We start from the raw sequence: 17,241 nt of genomic DNA, 5'->3' as shown, positions 1-17,241 counted from the left end.
TCAAAAAAAAAATTCCAAAGTCATTGGCATCTAATGTTAGGAGATGTACCAGAAACAATGACCTCCTCTGCATCTCTGACAGTTAATAAAGTAGCACAGTTTCCAGGGAAAGGTTGCTATCATATATGATGAAGTAATACAAAGTTAATCTCCATTAGAACAAAAAAGCCAAACTTACTAAATAGAAAAAGATGAAGTCACAAGATCTTATTTCCAGGATTGTGACTAGTTTTGGAACTTTTTAATGAAGAATAAAACAAGTACAAAACCAGTTGAGCATGCTTCACAAGTAATTGGTGTTGTGTATGGAATACAGATCAGACTTTATATTCAGCACTTGGAAAGTATTTTAATAACTTGGCGAAGCAAGGGTACTTCTAGTCTCTGAAGCAGCAGCACTCCTTTTCCACCACAATTAGTTTCTCCATTCTGTCATTTTAATAAAAACAACTCCAGAGCTTTGAAAAAACTTATTTTAACGGAGCACTGATGGCATCAGTGTTAATATTTGTAGTGGTGTTAGTTTCATGCTAAAAGGCAAGATAAAACAAAAGGAATGTGTGACATTCCAGGTGCTGAGAAAGGATGTGCCTTCCAGCCGCAGGAGCTACTGTTCTTTACACTAAGTGCCTCTGTGAATTTACTTCTAGTTAAGTGAGTGATAATAACTATTTATACCGTCAGAGGAAGAACCTGAGAAAATTTTCCTGGGTTCACACACCTCTCTGTACCTGGGGAGCAGATTTTCTGCATCTCTAGACATTTTGTTATGAGTTTGACTTGGTTTTTTTTAAAGTTTGAAACAACAGCATAAAACATTTAAGAACCTCATGTGATTCAGTTCTGGTATGGAGTTTTTGTGGCCATCGGCCAAAGTAAACTGAACAGCTGTGGAAACTGTGTCTTCTTCCAAGGTGTAGACAAACTTTTGTTGCAGCAGTGACATTCCACTGCAGCCTTGCCCCAGGCTCAGCAGTTTGACTGTGCCAGGCTCTCTGAACGGAAGGCTCTCAGAGTGCTCGTTAGTTCCTTGTTGAGCTTTCTGGGGTTCATGTAAAGATGATGTTTTACCCAGCTGGCTGCTAATCAACTATGTTGGCAAAACCTCAAGTTCTCTGATGCTTAAGTCAATACCCTGCCTCAAGCACCTCTTCTGTCTCCATTCCCATCCCATATGTCTCTCACTGGCTTCTCTCTGCTGCAACAGGCAGTCCCAAAAAAATTACACATCCCGCCAGAGCTATCCAACCTTTGCTTCTTCCTTTTATGTATGCATGTTATGGGTAGCCCTGGAAGTTTCAGAATCAGAGCTCTGCTTCCCTAATGACTTTACAGACCTATCCTAGGAACCAGTTCCTCTTCCAGACATTTTGCATTGTAAATAGATTTCAGTGAGATTTAAGTTATCATGCTTGAGGTTGAGGTTGCCTTCATCTTGTTCAGGTTGTCAGAAAACAGGAACACAGTGTTGAACTGCACGGGAGTGTGCATGAGTGCACATGTTTTGCCTTTTGATTAAAGCAGGCAGCACTGATTCATGGATTCTAAAACAGGCTGAATTACAGAGAACTGCTTTAGTCACTCTATAGACATAGGATATATTAGTTTCATATTTAGTTTTTTCCCCCTGACTTTGTTTCTATGTAGCAAGAGAACTGCCGATTACAAGCATCACTCTTTACGGGGTGATTAAAGAAACAAATGTCCTTTCCGGCTATAAAAAAGAGTCCTTTGAGTGAACTGTCTAGACAAGGAAAAATATTTGGTGCTTGGACCTTCTCTGTAATATCCCATGCACTGAAAGATGTTCAGACTGTACTTCTTAGAAACAAAACTGTCTTCTGTAGCTGTGTTATACACTGAATTAGGACACTTGCTGAAATCACAGGTTTTGTTTCTACAGCTTTTTAGTCAATGACCTTGTTTTACCTATGAAGAGCTAGCTGCATGAACCATTCCCCTGTTTCCTTTAACATTTAGGTTTTAAGCAAGAGAAGTTTTGTTATTTGGGTAATTCTAAAATCTCCAGTTGTAGTTTCTTCTGTGTAGGTTTTTAACAAAGTCACTGTCCTGTGGCTCAGGAACTTTTTGTTATTTAACCATAGCTGTTCACTGAAAACACAAGCACTGTGTGTTTTTGTCTGTTGTCTGAAATTCCTGGCTGTCAGTCCACCATTGTTTACTCATTTTTAATTCATTTTCTTAACAGAGTTTTCTGATTAAGAGACCGAGTATTCAGTTGTTTTATTAGATATGTGAAACTCTGCTGATCACATGAGACTATTAATATCAGTTATGTTATGCAGAGACAGTGCATAGCAGCAAAAAGGAGGGACCAGGAAAACACCACTGTAAAGACTTTTTATTGTCTTCCTCCTGGTAACTCCATATGCATCTTTCTATAATTCTGTCACTTGAGTGGGGACTCGAAAATGAAAAGGTGTAAAAGGTAGTTCTTGACCTCTGACAGTCTTTAATACAGATAAGTTGCTTATTCACATTCTTGAATTAATTCTGCTAGGAAAGGTTTGTGGTAGGTTTCAATTAGTTCAACATCCAGAAACCATCCAAATTTTCATATTCAATTCCTTGAGAATAAGCATACTGGCTATTGTATTCTTTGCCAAATACAATAGCCCTTTCTAACATAAATTCCTTGAGTATTTTTCCTTTGTTTAATAAATCAAGATGTAAAGACTATTAAAATCTTTACTGCAAAACTTAAAACCAAATAAATTTTTCTGCCAGTTCCATCTGCCAGTACTTTCTTTATAATTGTCAATTATACTCATATATGTCCCCTAGATTTTGGTGTATGTAGTACATACAGGTTTTGTATGCATTTCGTATGTAGGCTGAAGATTGTTAACTGGTCAGTTCAGTAGAAGTGAATTTTCCATCACTTAAACATCCTAGAGTGAAATGACATGTCTTTCTGAGAAAAATGTTAAAATTTCACCGTTTATTCCATTGGTACAGAAATTGCCAGAGACAGGTTTTTAGCCTTTTAAAAGGCTCTAGATAGACTCTTCTGGCCTTAAAAGTCTACATGCGATTCCAAACCTGTTTAGAACCCACCACAGCACACAGGAAAAGCTGGTTTTCAAGACCCCAAAAATACCTCTCCCTGAGGCATGCAGAGCTTGTGTGAATGAATTTGAGCACTTGGGGAAAAAGAGGGCAGCAGAAGAGGTAACAAGTGTGGATGGTAATGACATGCTGCTCAAATTTTGATAGCTTGGTGGGCTGTGACCACATGGTTCAAAGACCAAGAGTTCCCTTTCAGCTGAGCATAAAACACAATTTAAAAGCAAAAAAGTCCTTGCTTGGTGAGCACTGTCAGGATAGGAATGCAGTGCATCTTTGCTGACTTCTGAAGTTTTTTGTTTGACACAGCTGTGAAGAGCTGGAGGAGTAGGCAGGACTACCTTTGAGCCCTACTCTGTTCTTGAAGGAAGACACCAAACAGCAGTGCTGCTCACCTGTTCAGAGAAGCCTTCTCTGTGGCACTGCAGGATTCAGTCTCAGCAGTTCTTTAGTTCAGGGAGTGCCAAAGGCTTTCACTGGAGGTAGAATGATGGTAGGCTCCATCACATGAAGGGCTACCAAAATGTGCAGAATTAATGATAGTAACAAGTACTCAGATAAATCAAGAGCAAATCACTTTATTCCCCATTTAAAATGTAATTATCCCTTGAGGAAATGTGCAGAAGGAAAGCAGACAGCAGCCTTACTTAACATCATAATGTTTTTTAGGAAAGAAATACAGCAATAATTTCTCTGCTTCAGACTGCAGAGAAATTTAGAAGGCAGAAAGTACTAATCCTAGCATCCTGGTAGGTTCACAGTTTCAGCTAATGGTCTTCCTCCTGAAAAGCACCCCATGACATCTTTAATGACCACATATGGCCATGGCTTTGGGTTTAGGTCTTACTTTGAGTGGAGATAAAAGAATGCATTCCTAGCACTTGTTATACACTTACAGAAATAAACCGCAATCTGCCACAAGCAGCTCTGCTTCTTTATAATTCGAGGGGTAGCTGAGTCAAAGAACAGACTTACACATGCCGGTGACTTACTTGTAAGGCCAGCAAACCAAAACTGGAACTACAAATGAAAAGGCCAGTGCAGAAAACATTCCAGCATTGGAATTACTTTGTGTACCTGAGTAAGATGACTTGTATGTGTAGATTTACAGGATTAAAGACAAAAGGCTCAGTCCACAGATATTTACCACTTACACTATGGAATTGTGATCTGTGCTGAGAGCCAGAATGAGATCTGTGCATCACTTCTGCACAGGGGATGTAGCCATAACCTTGAACTCTTTTTGTAGGCACAGTGAGTTCCGTTTCTCTCATGTTGTTGACTGTATACTACTACACTGGAAGAATCTGTAAGTCAGTCAGAGATTAGTTAAACTATGCCTTAGTCTGTGCTATGTAGCATCATGCTGTGGTTGGCAAGTTTGGTGAAACAAATGGGTGCAGGCAGTTGACCATTGCTGACATATTTACTGAAAAACTAACACTGAAACAATTTCTTAAATTGTTCATGTGCTTACCTTAATTTTTGTCCTTATGTTCCTTCCCAATATGTTGAGAGACATAGCTGCATCTGTTTGCAGAATGGCCCATCTGTGGGTTTTCTGCACTCTTCATGAATGTCTGCCTTTGGCTGTCACTCAGCCTGTCTGATGTCAAAATTCTTCCTTGCAGATGTGGATGAATGTACGAATGGCACGGTATGTGGCAGTCACGGGTTCTGTGAAAATATGGATGGCTCCTACCGCTGCCTCTGTTACCAAGGCTACCAGGACACACAGGATGGGCAAGGGTGTACAGGTGAGTTCATAGGTGCAAGTAGTCACTGCTGCAAAGTTCAAGTGAGCAATAACAGCACTCCAACAAACTCATTTCTCATTTTTGTTTTCTGTCAGTTTTTATTAAAGTTATGCCACCTACTACTAAAATAGGGTTGAGCTCTTCTTCACTCGCTGAACCTTGTGCCAGATGGAAACTTTACTGTGTATCTATTTGATGAAAACTTGTTATTAGGACAAACGAAAGCCAACAGCAAATTAAGCCAAGCCACTTATTTTATTTCTTTTAAAAAACCCAAGAAACCTCCCTGTTTCTGCATGTCAGGACCATTCACAAATATAATAGAATGAGTTTAATACTGTAGCCTATTTAGGTGCTACATCTCTTTAGTCTCTTAGCTGAGTAACCAGGACCCTGCACTACCCCCTGCAGGAAATAACTTCTGGAATGTGGTGCAGCCAGGCTGAATTAGATGGCACCTCCCTAGGCATATTGTGTTTAAACAGGTTTTAACATTAGCTTCCAGCTCCAGGAAAGACACCCATTGCCATGAAATGATGTGGGATTTTGGTAGATATGTAAATACTGCACATTTCTTTTGTGACTAATAGGTTTCCAGATCTGTTTAATAGTGATGGCTGGAGAACCATCTGAAGCAGCACAAGTTTGTAACATAAAATTAATACCAGATCAAGGAAAGGTATTCATTAAGCAATTTCTTCAAGCCAGACGCAGGATGAAACACATTTACCGGTAACAGAGACCTAAATGGAATACCAAACGGAGAGGAGGAACTAAAAGTTTTACAGAGTGTTTGTATGCATTTTCTAATATATTAAATAGTTTTGTTACAAAATTCTTTGTGCCACTTGGCACTTACTTTGCATACCAAGGTGTGTTTTGTCATACAGTGACTTTTCATGGATGAAAACAATTGAAGCAAAGAAAGTAAAAAAAAAAAAAAGGGGGGGGGAAGGAAAGGATGGTGTGAAACTAAATTTAATTTTGAGTTCCCAGTGAAGTAATTCTGAACCATGAAATAATGCTTTTTTTTCTTTTCTTGTATAAAAATATATAGTATAAAATACTCTTATAAATTTTGAAGCCAGTTTTCAACCAAAAGAATTTCAGGAAAAAGTAAGTTTCTAGTTCCTGACTAGGCAATGTTCCCCAAAAAGACTTATTCCTTGTGACAAGAACCCAGTAAAAACAAAAATCTAAATACGTATTTTAAATGCTGAGCAAACTTTAAGTTAAAATCCATATTTGTATAAAAATATATAAAAATCAACATTTATTCAGAAGACTAGATTTTGATAGGCAACAAATTATTCCTACACTCAATTATAGGAATTTCTGAATTGTGATACAGAAATTACTATTTCTGATACTAATCTGCATGATTTCTGTCTACTAATGAGATTCTCTCATTAGTAGACAAAGTAGATTTTCAAATGTCAACTTTAGCAACCAAAAAGAAAGTCAAGTAAAGTGATCCTTGTAGTATTTGGTAATCCTTGTTTAAGCAACAGACAAGTCTTCTATCAAAAAAGCATTTCAGGGTAGGCTAGTTAGCAGGTGTATGGAATCCGGGTTAAAAATATGTGGATTTTTTTGGAGAGAGGAATTTTGCAGTGTTCAGTGGGGGTCCCTGGGTGACCTGGGCATAACTTCTGTGGGTCCCAGAGCAGCCTGTGAGTCCATGTATATGATAGGCATATGGTAGCAGTGGGGCCAGGGAATTCACTGTTTAGTGGTTGTTTACAAGGAAAATGGTATTTTGGGGAGGAAAATTAATTCTCTTTTTTGTGGTGCAGTCTGAATCACGCCATAACCTTTTCATTTTGCTCCTTGAGTTTAGTGAAAGTTTGATAATAAAGTTAAGAAAACAAATTAAATTACTCTGAATCTTAAATCCCAAGAAGAGAATACACAGAAAAAACAAGTATTTAACAATGAGAAACACCAAAAAACTGTGTTCTGGTCTCCAAGCAGCACCTAATCAGCACTTACAGTCTATAAACTGTACTGCAATTTTCAGGGGTCTTTATTTCAAAGGACTTAATACTTGTTTATGAATCCACTTAGGTATTACTGAGTTTTTAATCCTTCCCCAGAGATCACATCTGTAATCTGGCAGACAATATTGGCACAGATACAGGAGATAAAAGAACAATCAGTAATGGGTCTCAGTTGATTTATGTTTCGGATTTTTTCCCCAGATGTGAATGAATGTGAAATGTTGAGTGGAGTATGTGGCGAAGCCCTCTGTGAAAATGTTGATGGTTCTTTCCTGTGTCTGTGCTCTGATGAAAACCAGGAGTATGATCCAATGACCGGACAGTGTCGCTTCCGTACCTCACCAGGTAAAACACCAGCAGATTTTTGCATGCTTGCCGTGATTTCAACTGCTCACATAACCATTGGAAGGGCAAAGTTGGTTGAAGTATTGGTGTTGCTCTAACTACAACAGGAAAATTTGAAACTTTGTCATTGTCTTGAAAGTGTGTGCATGAGAGGAGGTTTTTCTAGGATGGAATATGAATCATTATATCATCCAGTGAATCATTAGTGAAAATATAGCAGAAGCACCTTCAAAATGTTATACATCAACAGACTTGGCAGTAATATTGAGCAATTACCACAGTTAAGAGTAAACAGTCTTGTTTGCTGTGCTGTAACAATGAAATGTGATATGGAATCAAGCCTTATGACCTGAATTATTTTGGGTTTTGTTCAAACTTTTACAAACACCCATTAATATGCTTGGACAATGTTTAAGGGAGCATATTATTAAAACCAGAAGTTGTATTTAGTTGTTGTGGATTCACCCCAGATGGCAACCAAGCCCCACGCAGCCACTCACTCACTCCCCCACCAGCAGGACTGGGGAGAGAAATGAAGAGTAAAAGCTGGAAAGCTCATGGGTTGAGATAAAGACAGATTAATAGGGAAAGCAAAAGCCACACACACATGCAAAACAAAACAAGGAATTAATTCACTGCTTCCCATGAGCAAGCAGGTGTTCAGCCATCTCCAGGACAGCAGGGCCCCATCATGTGTAACAGTGACTTGGGAAGACAAAAGCCATCCCTCCAAACATCCCCCTCCTGCTCCTTCCCCTCATTTTATATACCGAGCATGATGTCATATGGTCTGGAATATCCTTTTGGTCAGTTTGGGTTGCCTGTCCTGGCTGTGTCTCCTCCCAACCTCCCATGCACCCCCAACTTCCTCACCAGCATGACAGAACAAAAAGCAGGAAAGGCCTTGTCTCTGTGTAAGCCCTGCTCAGCAATAACGAAAACATCTCGATGTTATCAACCCTGTGCTCAGCACAAACCAAAACCACAGCCCTATACCAGCCGCTGTGAAGAACTCTATACCAGCCAAAATCAGCACAGTAGTGATATCTTGTTATCATTATCTAGAATTAACCTAAATCCTAAGAGAAGGTTGTTGGGAAAGCAAAAACCCAAACCACTAAATTGTTGTTAGTCTACCTCTGTTGTTAATCTACCTCTGTTGTCAGTCACTCTTGAAGTGTCCTTGCCTGGTTTACTCCTGTTTTTCCTACTAGTCCATTGTACTGGATTTGTGAGCTTCTCTTACAGTGTTTTGAGTGTTGAAAATACTACTGGAAATGCACTAACTGAAAATTAGTTTAGAACTCTTAAACCTGCCTCCACATTTCTGCACTGATCCAGTTTGGAGAAAGGATCAGGCCCACAATAAGGAAGAACAGAGTACAAGAAATGAAAGTATTTGCTTGCACAGCGTTTTTTACCCTCCAGAATGAAAATCTTGGTATTTTTTTCTTGTTTTGTTCTTACACTGCAGGCTGATCTAGCTTCTGGACAGCCTTAGAGGAACTGGCTGTAGTGCCAAGGTACTGACTTTACAGCTTCCAGGTTGTGGCTATTTTCTCCTATCACTTCATGGTCTCGCAGACTTGTAAAGAGGGTTGAAATATCCATGACGTAATTGTCACAAGTATTTAGATCACTGAATGTAGCACTCAGCAGCACTGAAGAAGTTGCCTGTGAAATATCATTAACAGCTGATTGATAAATGTTTCAGGCCTGTGAGGAGGTAGTACTCAGGGGAATTCAGATAGCTGATAAAAGAAAACCAGAACTAAAAAATTAGCAGAGGACCTGAGCCATGTAAAAAGAACTCACGTCCAAGGGACATTTGAGGACATACCCTAACGTTACTGTGGGGAGGAAGGGGATGAAGACCACAGTGTGACCGATAGTACTGTCAACAGATGGATACTCTGCTGTCAGTACTAACTCCATTATGCTGTCGGCAGTGAGCACAGCTTTGCTGTGATCAGTCCGGAAAGTAACTATTGTCCCTTCCCCTCCAGGCTTCATCAGGCCCTAACAAAAACACATGCTTCACCTTTGTCTCTTCTCTGATAAGATCATCAAGATCTCTTATAGGAGACCAGAAGGACCTAGTGAGAACTACTTTAAACCATCTGGTCTTGAACTAGAATAAGGCAAAATGGCAGTACTTGGAACAGGGACCTTACTATTCTCTTTTCTTCCAAAGTAAAAGGGGAAAAGACTGTTGTTAGTTCTCTTAATTATTGCTGTAAAGAATGCTGCAATAGCCACACATTCTCTCTGGATTTGACAAGCCACGTACTCAAGTCAGGCGTGGTGCTTCCAGAGGTCCCGTGGTGCATATGGACATCATCTGTCAGCATTAGTTTGCACCATGCCTATGAAAGGCAGAACTTAAAAGCCAGAAAGGAAGAACTTAATCTGCGTTATCCTGTTGCAGATATTGACAGTTCAGCCTGGTTTACTCAGCTCTTGTTTATTTCTCATTCTGTATTTTTGTGCACATAAAGAAGTCTTTGTCCACCTTGTACGAAGTGCAAGTAGGTGGTGTTTGTTCAAATGTTACTTTAATTTGGGACCTTTGTTCTATGTGGTTAAAGGTTGTTAGATTTGTGGAGTGCTGTGTGTTCACACTTTACTTGCCCTTAGGGCTCTTGAGACTTCCTTTTATTTAGATTTCACTTGCTGGAAATTTGTCTATTGTTAGCTGTGTCTTGAAACAGTCCTCCCAGTGTACGTATCAGGAATTCAAGCCCGTATTGTCACTTTCCAGTCAAAAAACCCAAAAAAATGCAAAAAATTGTGCAAGGCTTGATTGTCCCATTCCCCTCTTGTCTGCCCTGCCATTCATAAAATGCAGGAAATGTTTCAGAAGGAAGAAAAGATAAAGGAGGAAAGAACTTTATTCTGTAGGAGATGAAAATCTGCTGTTCCATACATCTTTGTGCCTAAGAGAAAAAAAATGCATGCTATCGGTTGAAGTCTTCTCATTTATTCTTTTAACGAACTATATAAAGCCATTTGTGATTAGTTTCTAGCAAGTGCCAAGCTCGATGCAGTTCAAGTAATAATCTATGTAATTGTGGTATTAGTTGTTGCATGTTGTAGTATACATTTAAACTACTGATATGGACTAATATACTACTAACATGTCTCATGATGTTGAATCCAGAAGCTATAATAGATAGTGTATATTTGAGGGTTATAACAGGTATGACTTGGGGTGGCATGCCAAAAGTTGAAATATTTCAGTACCAAAGCTTGCAGAGATACAACATCATTGGCATAAGGGAAACCTGGTGCGATGAAACTGTGCCTGGAGTGCCACGTTGGATGGTTACAGGCTCTGCAGGCAAGGCAGGTGAGGCAGGGAGGTGGAGTATGTAATGGAGGGCCTGGGATGTATGGAGCTTACGTTTGGTAATGGTATGGTTGAAAGTCTCTGGGTAAGGATTAAGGGACAAACAACATGGATGTCATCGTGGGAGTCTGCTATAGACCACCTAGCCAGGACAATGACACTGATGAATTGTTCCTTGAGGAACTAATGGAAACCTCCAAATCAACTTCCCTTGTCCTTTGGGGGGACTTCAACTTGCCAGATGTTAACTGGGAACAACAAACAGCCAGCACAAACAGATCCAGAAGATTGCTAAAACACCAGGATGCTAACTTCATGGTACAGGTACTAAGGGAGCCCACTGGGAAAGATGCACTTTTTGATTTGTTGCTTATTAACAAAGAGGGTCTCATGAGTGAGGTGGTGATTGATGGCTGTCTTGGAGACAGAGACCATGAAGCAATCAAGTTTAAAATCTGGTGACAAGAGGAAACTGCCAGCCTCCACTCTTAAGATACGAGGATAGCACACTTCAGGCTTCTCAGGGAGCTAGTTAGCAAGGTCCCCTGAGAAAATGCTTTTGAACGTGCTGAGGTCCATTCAGTGATGGTTACTTTTTAAGCACCACTTCCTAGGAGCACACGAGCAGGCAAAATCAGTCCCCCCTGCACCTAACCAACCACCAGCACAAAATTTGAGGCTGCCAAGTAACAGTTTATAAATTTGATCCAAAAGGTTCCTTAAGGCTAAAAATTTGGTGCATGAGTACAGATTCTAGATTTCCTAAACATTACAGGCTTTCTAATTGTTAAGCCTTAAAAGGAATCTTCATATTTGTATTATTTTTTATATCAATATGTGCATGGTTTTCCAAGATAAAACATGATCTGAATTTCAGTTGTCTATGGACAAAGTCTTAGCTCTAAGTTTTAAATGTGCATCACTTGCACTAATCCCTGAATTGTACATATGCATGTATATGTATATGCATGGTACACACACGTTAGGTGTTGTAGCTTGTCACATATGGAGTCAATTGAGAAATCCAAGCAAGTACACCCTGACAATAGGCACTTACCAATATGTTTTTACTGTATTTTTGAAAATTAGTTTCTGAAAATGTGTTACTCAAGCTGTTTGCTCTGGGTCATCTGAGTCTTTGTTGAGTTTTTAGAAGTCATGAAGTTACAAGGACTATTTTTCATTTTTTAGCCACCAGCTTTCTGATTGTACCTGTGAGTAAGTGGTTTTGGTACACTGATGCAGTATTTAAGATCCCATCAGTTCTATGTTTTGTTTTTTTCAGATCACAGTTGTTAACAGGACACTATTTAGGCAAATATTTCATTGTATGCTGAAGTCTAAGCATATGCTAACCCATATTGTCCACTGAATCTTATATTACTGATGCATGTTTTTGCATCAAACATATGCTGAAGCATATTGTTGGATCAAGGTTATGCTAACATATATAAATCTATTTCTAGTAAATACTTCAGAATCCAATCTAGGAGCAACTATACAGAATTTCTCTCATAGGCTGTTAATAGTTATATCAAAAATGTGGTAATATTATTTTCCTTTACTAGCATGCGTTAGGTAGAGAGATGTTTTACATTTTATAACAAAAAACAGAGCAATGATACAAAAAATAATTTTCTGTCATATTTTGTCAACATACTTAGTGAAATCACTTTCAAAGCCAGCCTGTTTACTAAATGGTTAATAACCTATGAGAGAGAAATTATAAACTTGTAGACATAGATTGGTCTTGGTTAAAAAAACAAAAAGAGAAAGGTTTGTATCTCATTTGCTTTCCAAACATTTTCATGACGCCTTCTTGACTAACCCTCACTTACAGCTGTGTAAACAACAGCCATTTAAGCTGCTGAACAGATAATGGGAGGAGAAACCAACTTGTATGTAAAATGGGAGTAAACAAGGACATGATGAGACTGTCTCCCCTTCCTCTGATAAACAGCATGAAAATGGCCATGCTTTCTCTTCTGATGAAGATTTGGCTTTGATTCAGTTAGACAGATGGCAAATGGCCAAGGAAAGTGTATGAATTGGTGACTGAAGTACTGCTCTCTCACCTTGGAATGGGAGATTTAGTTCAGCTGTGTTTCTGACATGATAGTCTTAATATAGTTCCTATTGGATAGCAACTGATACCACAAAACCACCTCAGTTGATGAAATTCAACACACTATGGAAAATCGTAATTATCAGATGAGGGTTGACCACAGGCTAAACTAACAAAGCTGAAATAAGCACCCAGCTGGGTGTATCCTTTAATGTACAATTTAGTTATATTGGCAAAAATGCAAAGCTTGTAGGTGGCAACATTATACTAAATTTGAATGGAGGTGTCTGCCAGCCCTTCAGCCTCCCACAACTGAAATCACTTTTCTGAGGAAATCAGAAATAAATCCAATTGTCTGTGTCTAATTAGAAACCAAAAGAACTGTTACACATGTTCATGCTATTGAAGTGCGATAGTAGGCAATCCATACTGGCATTTTTAAACCTGCTTTTCTCCAAACGGATCTAGTATTTGCATGCCCAGTAAAGTTGCCTTGCTCCATCTGCTTTGGGGAACGTGGCTGGGCAGTGATAATAGGATTGAAGTAGCAAGAGCTGGAGTTCATTTAATTCCTTTAGCATTTGTTGGACATCAGTATCTTCTAGTTCCCCCTCACAAACACTTTTTAAGTGGGATCTTAGAACCATTGTTTAGGTTGCAGAAGATCATCTAGACCAACCCTTAACCCAGCACTGCCATTTTCACCACTAAACCATGTCTCCAAGTGCCACATCAACACATTTTTTGAACATTTCCAAGGATGGTGACCTGAGCACTTTTCCTGGGCAGCCCATTCCAATGCTTGACCACCCTTTCTGTGAAGAAATTTCTCCTGCTATCCAATCTAAACCTTCTCTGGAGCAACTTGAGGCCATTTCCTCTCATCCTTTCACTTGAGACATGGCAGAAAAGGCCATCCCTCACCTCACTACAGTGTTTCAGGCAGTTGTAGAGTGTTAAGGCCTCCCCTGAGCCTCCTTTTTCCAGGTTTAACACCCCCAGCTCCCTCAGCCACTTCTCACAAGACTTGTGCTCCAGAACTCCCCCAGCTCCATTGCCCTTCTCTGGGCTTGCTCCTGCACCTCAATGACCTTCTTGTACTGAAAGACCTAAAACTGAGCACAGGATTTGAGGAGCAGCCTGACCAGTGCCAAGAAGGAGTATCTCTACCCTGGTCCTGCTGGCCACACTGTTGCTGATACAGGCCAGGATGTCATTGGCCTTCTTGGCCCCGAGCACATGCTGGATCATGTTCAGCCGGCCATCAACCAGCACCCCCGGGTTCTTTTCCTCTGGGCAGCTTTCCAGCCACTCTGCCCCCAGCCTGTAGCACTGCCTGGGGTTGTTGTTGCCCAAGTGCAGGACCCAGAATTTTTCCTTCTTGAACCTCATACAACTGGCCTCAGCCCATCAATCCAGCCTGTCCAGATCCCTCTGCACTCCAGCAGATCAACGTTTCCACCGAACTTGGTGACCTACTGCAAAGTGACTGCAGGTGCCCTCGATGCCCCTTGATAAACGTATTGAACAGGACCAGCCCCAATACAGAGCCCAGGGGAACACCAGTGGTGACTGCTGCCAGCTGGATTTAGATCCATTCACTACCACTCTCTGGGCCTGGCCATCCAGCCAGTTTTTTACCTGGATTCTCCTTCCTGTTATATATAGATGCGTTTGTACATATATATATATATATATATGCTTTCTTATATTTGCTTATCTCCCACGAACTGGGACCTCCCTAGTTAGACAGGATTGCAGTGAATGATGGAAAGTGCCTTGGTGAGTATTTCTGCCAGCTCCCTTAGTACTTCAGGTGGATCCCATCCAGCCCCATAGACCTGTGAGTGTCTACATGGCACAGCAGGTCATTAACCATTTCTTCCTGGACTGTGGGGCTTCATTTTGCTTCCCATCTCTGTCTTCCAGTTCAAGGGCTAGGTACCCTGAGGATAACTTGTCTCGCTAATAAGGACTGAGGCCAAATAGGCATTAAGTACCTGAGTCTTTTCATTATTCTTTGTCACTATGTTTTTTCCCTGCATCCAGTAAAGGATTTGTAAAAACATGTTTTGTTGTCTTTAACAGAAGTAGCTAGATTAAATTCTAGTTGGTCATGAGCTGTTCTAATTTTCTCTCTGCACGACCTGACATTCTCATAGTCCTCCTTGCCTTTTGTTTCAAAGGTGACTCTTTTTTTTTCCCAAGTTCCAGCCAAAGCAGTCTGTTCAGGCAGGCTGGTTATCTTCCCTCGTGTCTCATCTTTCAGCACATAGGGGTGGCTTGCCTTTGCACATTTAAGATTTTCTTCTTAAAGTACATCCAGCCATCCTAGGCTCTTTTGCCCTTCAGGACTGCTGCCTTAGGGAGTCTCTCAACCAGTCACCTAAAGAGGTGAAAGTCTGCCCTCTGGAAGTCCAACGTGGCAGATCTACTGGCACCCCTCCTTACTTTTGAAGAATCGCAATCACTATAATTTTCTAATAGCTTTGCCCAAGACATCCTCTGACCATCACATCACTCGCCAGCCCTTCTCTGTTCACAAACAGCAAGTCTGGTGGGGCACCTCCCGTGGTGGCTTCCTCACCAGGTATGTCAGGAAGTTCTCTTCACACACTCCACGAATCTCCTAGACTGCTTCCCCTCTGCTGTCTTGTATTTCTAGCAGACGTCTGATATGCTGAAGTCTGCCAGAACAATAAGGGCCAGGGATTGCAAGACTTGTCCCAACTGCTTCCAGAATATTTCATCTGCCTCTCCATCCTGGCTGGGTGCTCTATAACAGACTCCCACCAGGATACCTGCCTTGTTGGCCGTGCTCCTGATTCTTACCCATAAGCACTCAACCCTACTGTCATCATTGTTCATCTCCAGACAGCTGAGACCCTTCCTAACACACAGGGCTACTCCACCACCTGTCTTCCCTTGCCTATCCCTTCCCAAGAGTTTAGAACCATCCTTTGCAGTGCTCCAGCTGTGCAGGTCATCCCACCGTGTCTCTGTGGTAGCAACTCAGTTACAGTTTTCCTACTGCACCATGAAACCAACATTTGCTGCAGTAGCATCTTGAAATGCACTGTCACTCTATAAAATAGAGGGTCTGGTTCCTGCTTCAATAGCTGTATTTCTTGAGAAATGTCTCAAGGCTGGCTTATTGTACAAGAGCCTGGACAGAAATTAATGAAATCTCGAAGAATGAAAAATCAGCCAACATGCAATAATTTTAATAGGTTTCTTGTGAGTTAAACATTTGTTAAGTACCAAGCATAAAGAATTTCTCTAGATAAAAATGAAGTTAACTAGTTGCCTCAAGATTTATTTATCTCAAGTTCCTTAATAAAGTTTTGGGTTTGATTAATAAATGTGGGCGCATGTAGATTCGGAACTTGGTTACTTTACTGATGGCCTGCGAAAAGTTTCCCATATTGGTCAAGTGTGAATAACAATTTTATGTGTTAGTTCGCACTTCTGAGCCCTTGATGATAATTTTTGTGAAGTGAAATGTTACGTACACAGAGTTCTGTGAACACAGAAGCTTTAAATAGCTATTTCTTTTCAAAATCACTTTTTGGTGTACTTTAGGAGTGCCTTGCTTTAGAAAGATCTTTGACTATTAATACGGTCTTTTATTGGATCTATGGGACAGACTATTTTGCCTCCAGTCCATATAAATATTGTGAGAGGACCCACTCAGTGCTTAAGGCAATAAATTTGCCTTCTTGGCTGGATGCCTATTTTAAAGTAAAACACAGAGTCAGTTAACTTGACATCTGCATTATATTCCTCTGCTTACCATGGAGTCAGTAAGTTACTTTTGCAAAAATCATAAAGGGCATTATATTCGAATATGTAGCATGCTTTTTTACCAGAGAAATAAAAGGGGGCTGTAAATGCTCATTCTTTTGAAAACTGGGTCTTTACATTTCATGCCTTAGCTCCTTTATCTGAAAAAAGGAGGTTGTAATGTTTGCTTACCTCTATGAAGAACTTTTGGATTCATATGTGAAGAGCATCGTGTCAATAGCTGGGCATGGCCGTTAGATAGCGGAACATGAGAGCAGGTGCTTCATGCATTGCTTGAAAATGATAGAAGTGCAAATTGGAGGAATCCTTTTATGGTCAAGTTGGAGAACAGGTCTGAAAAAGTGAAAGGAAAGTTATCAACTCTCATCATTCATTCTAAATATTCAACCAAATTTGTAGTTAACCATTTTCTTCTCTACTCTTCTGATCTCCTGTAAAAGTGACTAATTTCATGTGTCATCTTGTGTGGTTTATGTTTTCTTTTCTGCCTTAGAATTGCCAGTAGAGGTTGATCAACAGGAAGATGGAAAGAAGGAGTGCTACTACAATCTGAATGATGCTAATTTCTGTGACAACGTGCTTACATCCAATGTAACCAAACAAGAATGCTGCTGTACCTTGGGTGCTGGTTGGGGTGATAACTGTGAAATCTTCCCATGTCCTGTCATTGGAAGTGGTAAGAGGAGGCCTTCTGTCCCTTTGCAAGCTTTTGAAGCATTGTGTTTATGTTAACAGAGTGTGCTTTGCCTTTAGAGAAGGCTTGCCCATTGAATCCCATATTCTGTAGTATTTAGTCATGACTTATCCATAGGAGCCCTCCACAGAGGAAAGAGT

General features: G+C 40.3%; 1 protein-coding gene across 8 annotated transcripts in view; it reads left to right on the top strand.

The window, feature by feature from the left end:
- LTBP1 (latent transforming growth factor beta binding protein 1) overlaps window positions 1-17,241 on the top strand; it is a 191,972-nt gene that overhangs the window by 151,763 nt on the left and 22,968 nt on the right. For all 8 annotated transcript variants that reach the window (XM_017746460.1, XM_017746464.1, XM_017746456.1 and 5 more), the window contains 3 exons: window positions 4,719-4,844; window positions 7,046-7,189; window positions 16,901-17,083. In XM_017746460.1, the coding sequence (XP_017601949.1) occupies window positions 4,719-4,844; window positions 7,046-7,189; window positions 16,901-17,083 (453 nt within the window). The remainder of the gene's footprint in view (window positions 1-4,718; window positions 4,845-7,045; window positions 7,190-16,900; window positions 17,084-17,241) is intronic.

This window comes from Corvus brachyrhynchos, unplaced genomic scaffold, assembly GCF_000691975.1.
Source record: "Corvus brachyrhynchos isolate BGI_N302 unplaced genomic scaffold, ASM69197v1 scaffold70, whole genome shotgun sequence".
NCBI lineage: Eukaryota > Metazoa > Chordata > Aves > Passeriformes > Corvidae > Corvus > Corvus brachyrhynchos.
Note: the sequence above shows the minus strand (reverse complement) of the source record. Positions and strands in the feature narration are given on the sequence as shown.